The following is a 6,481-nucleotide window of genomic DNA, read 5'->3' on the forward strand; positions in this document are numbered from 1 at the left end:
CAGCTAGCAGATAGTGAGGAGATGGTTGCTGTATGTGTCAACACATGTAGACTAAAACACACCTGACATTGCTTAGAGCACCTCTAATACACACTTGTTTACTGAGTTATGCGCAGTGTTTCTTCACAGTAACATCTCCTCCATTGAAGCAGGTTTACTGCCCAGTAAAGGGCCAATAGAGCAGCACATCCTCCTCAGTATGGCTCCAATAAGCTCTACATACTGACTACCAGCACTACATGAACGCTGTATCTGCCATTATCATTAAGATGTACATGTACCTTCATCACAGCGCTACACTTAGAGCAATAATGAGTATGGATATGAAGGGCCGTGAGGGTCTTAAAGAATGTAATTGCAGCTCTTTGCGTAAAGCCACTGTGCTGCCCTTTATCTCCTCAATATATTCCTTTCTTTGCAGAAAACTACTCGTCTGCATTAACTAGAGAGTCTCAATCCAAACGGCCATGTGTGCTTATGTAACACTATGAAGCCCGTACCTGCTCACACACTGAACAAATCCCCTAATGTAAAAATAGTGTTTGTGTGCACATTAATAGTTACTGAAGATAGTTTAGACATTGAAAAATGAAGACGCGCTAGTGGAGCGGTGTGGGCTAATGTGCTCGGTGAGAGAAATATATATATAATATATATATATTTTTCTGACCGCAGTGAGAAATCTGGATGAGTAAACAACTGCAGCAACCACTGACAACCTGCAGGGGGAGCAGTCTACATTCATAACACCAGTGGCCCTTAGGGACAGAGTGTATACAGGCACTGCAACTCACTCTGCAAGCTGTGGCCACGCTCAGAGCTCAACTTACCTACGTTTGTATGGCCCTGGCTAATTAATGATGTCAATCACAAGGCATTCTAGGAGTTCCTCTCCATCAAAACAAACAATGGCCAACTGTAGGTGGTATAATCCCATAAATGTGGATCCTCTCCACTAACAGAGGCACTAACTTAATCTTCTTGTTTACCGACGCTCGCTGTGATCATGATGCCGAACTCTACAAGAGGTCCTGTCTGGTGAGTGCGTTGTTGATGGAGAACACTAGGAGAGGAAAAGATCTAAATAAAGCTCAGGATATCAATGATTCAACACACATTAGGATTGTCTGAATGGAAGAGCAGAAAAGCGAGTGAGTGAGTGGGGGGGAGTTGAGGGTTCCGTGGGAGCTGGTGACAGGTAGAGGATGAAAAAGACAATTCATCCAGATCGATTCTCCATCTGCACACAGATACCTGCAGTGGGATAAATATTGTCTTTGGTATGAATCATCAACATTTTAACGGTGAAGTAGAGGGAGTGGGCGTGGCTCTGAGTGAAATAGCATTTGTTCATGTGCTTGGCAAAAGGGAGTAGCAGACGCTTCAAGGTGGTTTACTCCACCAGCAGAAATGCAGTGCAATGCAATGAGGAGTCGAGAGGGAGACAAAACTCTGGCACGCAACCAGCAGGCGCTGCCAAAAAGTCTGAGGTGTGACTGGATATGTGTGTGTCTCCTCTCTGTGTGCCGTCCCTCCCTGTGCATGTCTATATATATATATATATATATACACACTATGTTCCAGTGTGACCGGCTGATACCAGCCGGTATTTAATGCTCATCATAATAAAATAGAGTAGGAGAAGTTGATTTCTCCAGGAGCAGTTCTGTGGAGGGAGGTGAGCTGAGGATACAGAATGACAGGAGGGAGCATCGATGTCACACCGAGGATTGGGTGCCCACCGAAACGATTCCGATTCACAAGGTCCCGATTTGATTACATTTCCGATTCGATATCAGTTACGTTAGGGGAATTTCAGTTACAATACCAATGTTGCTTGGACATAAAAGAGATTCTTAGAGAACTTGAAGAAACCCTCAAATATGATTTTATAATGCACCAGGTTAATGTTTTATTAAGAAATGGGTGGGGGTTGGGGGGGGTTATTGCGCGGAAAGGAGGGGAAGGGGACGGGATGAGGAGGAGGGAGAGGCGAGCTAGCCTCCGTTTTGTTTGACAATACTTCAAATACTTCGACGTGATGTCACCCAACATCTCTTAGAGCACCTTTAACAGGGCTAACGTGACACTCATTAACAAACTACAGCAGTTGTCAACACAATATAGCGCAAATGTAGACTACAATCAGTGAGTAGAGGGACCACATTAAAGAACATTCTATTCAACTACACTAAGGTAAACAATGAAAAAAACCCGCTCTCTGACTAATTGACAGTACTTCTGGTCTTTACAGTTCATTTTAGCCGAGAAAAGGTGATTGGGAGCCGGGTAAAGGGCACGGCAAGGGTCGCAGGAGAGTTCAGCTGACAAAAGGTGACTGTCCTGCAGCTACAACACCAAAACGACTAACGTTAGTTAAGATTAGAAAAAAGGGTAACAGTTTACTTGAAGTAAGGTCTTGTGTTTTACCCTTAACTCCTTCAGGGACATGAACTCCGCTCCCACCGCTTGAAAGCCCTGTGTTTCACTCTTCTACATCCATGGTGAAAAGGCATATATTATAAGATTGATTTTGGGATATTATTAATCGTGAGATTACTCACACAAAGATTTGATATTGAAATAAGAGTATCCATTATTTTAACCCAGCCCTAGTGTATAACAGGCAATTCAGATACATGCTGTTAAACTGCTCTCAGAGCGAGCTCGCATTAAAGTAAAAGATTGAAAACATGGCTAAACAGCAACTTACAATAGTCTCTATATAAATCATTTTCAGGTTTGTTCATTTTTCAAGTGTCGGGAGTCTGGGTATTGGTATTCATACCTGAAGCTATTTAAGCATCTTAGATGATGCAACACTGAAGTTGTCAGTCGTTATTGGATTGGCTGGGTCTCATTAGATAAAGCCAATGTGAATTATGATGTGTCATGGTCATACATCGGTCACTATGGTGTCTGGTGACTGACACTATATAACAGTGAGATGCTTGATAACCATGAGAAAATGTGTCTTATTGTCTATTGTATTCTTGAGTGCAGTAAGAAATCATAAATACCCATATTTTTAATAAACATAGTTATTCTACAATACTGCAAAAACTATTTTGGAGGTATTTTGGTAAAAATCTTGGCTGTTTCTTTTCCTTTGGAATTTTCTTTAGGTCATTGAATTCTAAAAGATCTTACTCTAGCCAGCAGCTGTGTTGAACTTCTCATGCTAATATTCCCTTTCTAACTGCTGCTGCACAATACACACAAATACATACACTGATATATGATATACAGTGGTGTGAAAAAGTGTTTGCCCCCTTCCTCATTTCCGTGCTTTGCATGTTTGTCACACTTAAGTGTTTCGGAACATCAAACCAATTTAAACAATAGTCAGGAAAACACAAGTAAACACCAATGCAATGTAAATGAAGGTGTTTATATTAAAAGGTGAAAAAATCCAAACCATCATGGCCCGTGTGAAAAAGTGATTGCCCCCTAAACTAATAATGGGTGGGCCACCTTAGCACAACAACTGCAACCAAGCGTTGCGATAACGTGCAAGAGGCTTTACAGGTCCTGGAGGAATTTTGGCCCACTCATCTTTGCAGAAAGTCCTAATTCAGTTACATTAGAGGGTTTTCGAGCATGAACGGCCTTTTTAAGGTCATACCAAAAATCTCAATAGGATTCAGGTCAGGACTTGGCTAGGCCACTCCAAAGTCTTCATTTTGTTTTTTTCAGCCATCGGTGGTGGACTGTGGTGTTGTTAGGATCATGTCCTGCTGCAGAACCCAAGTTCGTTTCAGCTTGATACACGAACAGATGGTCGGACATCTCCTTCAGGATCTCTTGGTAGACAGCAGTTCATAGTTCCTTTTATACGGCAAGTCTTCCAGTCCTGAAGCAGCAAAACAGCCCCAGACATCACACTACCACCACCATATTTTATCGTTGGTATAATGTTCTTTTTATGAAATGCAGTGTTCCTTCTATGCCGATATACTTGGACACACACCTTCAAAGAGTTCCACTTTGTGCTCATCGGTCCACAGAATGTTGTCCCAAAAGTCTTGGGGATCATCAAGATGTGTTGTGGAGAATTGAGACGAGCTTTGATGTTCTTTTTGCTCAGCAGTGGTTTTCTCCTGGAACTTGCCATGCAGGCCATTTTGCCAGTCTTTTCCTGATGGTGGAGGGATGACGCTGACCTTAAACTGAGGCAGTGAGGCCTGCAGTTCTTTGGACGTTGTTGTGGGGTCTTTGTGACCTCTTGGATGAGTCGTTGCTGCGCTTGGGGTAATTTTGGGCGCCGGCATCCTGGGAAGGATCACCACTGTTCCATGTCTTCGCCATTTGTGGATAATGCCTTCCATGTGGTTCGCTGGATTCCCAAAGCTTTGGAAATGGCTTATAACCCTTTCCAGACTGATAGATCTCAATTACTTTCTTTCTCAATGTGCCTGAATTTCTTTGGTCTCGGCATGATGTGTAGCTTTTAGGATCTTCTGGTGGACCTTACTGTGTCAAGCAGCTCCATTTAAGTGATGCCTTGACTGTGAACAGGTGTGGAATAATCAGGCCTGGGTGTGGTAGAGAAATTGAACTCAGGTGTGGACAACACAGTTATAGTATGTTTTAACAAGGGGGGCAATCACTTTTTCACACAGGGCCATGTGGTTTGGATTTTTTTTCACCTTTAATAATAAACACCTTCATTTACAAATTGCATTTTGTGTACGTGTCTCAAGAATTGATTTCAAAGTACTCTTGCTAGTTTATAAATCCTTAACGGTTGGTCCAAAATACATTTTGATCTGCTACTACACTATGACCCCCCAGACCTCTCAGGTCATCTGGGACAGGTCTACTTTCTGTCCCCAGAGTCGAAACTAAACAGGGTGAAGCAGCTTCAGTTTCTATGCTCCTCATATCTGGAATAAACTACCAGAAACCTGAGATCGCTGCTACTCTCGTTCTTTTAATCAAGGCTGAAGACCTTTCTTTTTGATGCTGCCTTCTTTAAATGAATGCTCATTTCTTTAAATTTCTTATGCTGCACTGTAACTTTTATTCTTGTGTTTTATGTGTCCTAATGTTTCTATTTGTTTTTAACTGTCTATTCATGTGTTTTATTGGTTTTTAATGTTATGACTTTTAACTGTTTGTACTTGTGTTTTATCTGTTTAACTATTGTGTAAAGCACTTTGAATTGCCCTGTTGCTGAAATGTGCTCTACAAATAAAGCTGCCTCGCCTTGCCTTGCCTTTACTTGTGTTGTCCTTGACTATTGTTTAAATTGGTTTGATGTTCTGAAACACTTAAGTGTGACAAACATGCAAAGGAACAGGAAATTTATTAAGGGGGCAAACACTTTTTCACACCACTGTAATGGCCCTGTTTACTGACTGACAGGCTGGGGGTTGTAGGGAAGGGTTTGAGTGTAGAGGGAGTTAGGAAGGGTTTTTATTTTGTGTGGGTTGTAAAATGTTCTACAAAATGTAAGTAAATAAGATAAATAGGTAGCCTTTCAGCTCTCTGGAACTCAGAAACATGCTGTGTTTGCTGGACTTACAGCTGCAAAGAGGATGACTGCAACCTGTTAGAAACCGCCACACAACCCACGTAGACCCTTTCCTTTTAAGATGTGGTTTTTTTGGAACTCTCTACGGCGCGGATTAATGGTGCCCTAGGAAAGACTCTGGACATGTGACTCTGTGAGGTCTTCTAACTTGCTCAGGTGTTTGGTCCCTTGTCTTGTGTCTGTGTGTGTGTTTGTCTGTTTGTGTATGTGTTTCTCCGTGTGTTATTTTGTCTCCCTTCCTCCCGTCTTTGATTATTATTTATTTTCTTTCTTTTTTTTGGCCTTGGGACAAGGCCTTTGTCTTTGTTTCTTAAATATGTAAAAAAAAAAAAGAATTAATTAGATAATATATAACAGATAAGATAAATAGGTATGGACTTAGTTTCACAACTGAAATTAATTTTTTGTTTTTACAAAGAGGAAGTACAGAAAAAAGGTACCGTTTGGGTTACGATACGTGTAATAGAGGATTTTTAGGATAGAGGAATTGATTACAGGTGTGCCTCGGGATGTTGGCTTGCACTTTGGTGTCTCTTGGGCACAAAACGTTTGAAAACTACTGGTATGAAGAACATTTTCAATGCCAGATTTCTTATTTAGGTCCCTTTATAGACCTTTTTTATGATATACTGCAGTCAAATATAGCGCAGCTATACAGTCGTATGAAAACAAACCTGGTGATGTAGGCCTCGGAGATCCTGGTGTCAGAGGGCGAGCTGATGTCTTTTCCCGAGCATTTATCTTCTACAGCGTGGCCGCTGCTGGCCTCGCTGTCAGCCTTCTGACTCAGAGTGTCTGAGAAGTTGTCATCTCTGGGACACAGAGACAGAGTGACATTGAGACATGGAAAGAGCAAGAGGAAGTGACAGAAAGAAAAAAAAACGAGAAATCAGCAAATCAGTCGATCTTTCATATTTGCACCGTTCTTCAATGGCAGCATTTGAT

The 6,481-nt window shown here is 41.6% G+C and overlaps 1 protein-coding gene across 4 annotated transcripts in view; it reads right to left on the bottom strand.

The window, feature by feature from the left end:
* srgap1a (SLIT-ROBO Rho GTPase activating protein 1a) overlaps positions 1-6,481 on the bottom strand; it is a 94,996-nt gene that overhangs the window by 4,829 nt on the left and 83,686 nt on the right. For all 4 annotated transcript variants that reach the window (XM_032524712.1, XM_032524713.1, XM_032524714.1 and 1 more), the window contains exon 20: positions 6,211-6,348. In XM_032524712.1, coding sequence (XP_032380603.1) covers positions 6,211-6,348 — 138 coding nt within the window. The remainder of the gene's footprint in view (positions 1-6,210; positions 6,349-6,481) is intronic.

The sequence above is a fragment of the Etheostoma spectabile genome, chromosome 8 (assembly GCF_008692095.1).
Source record: "Etheostoma spectabile isolate EspeVRDwgs_2016 chromosome 8, UIUC_Espe_1.0, whole genome shotgun sequence".
NCBI classification, from domain to species: domain Eukaryota; kingdom Metazoa; phylum Chordata; class Actinopteri; order Perciformes; family Percidae; genus Etheostoma; species Etheostoma spectabile.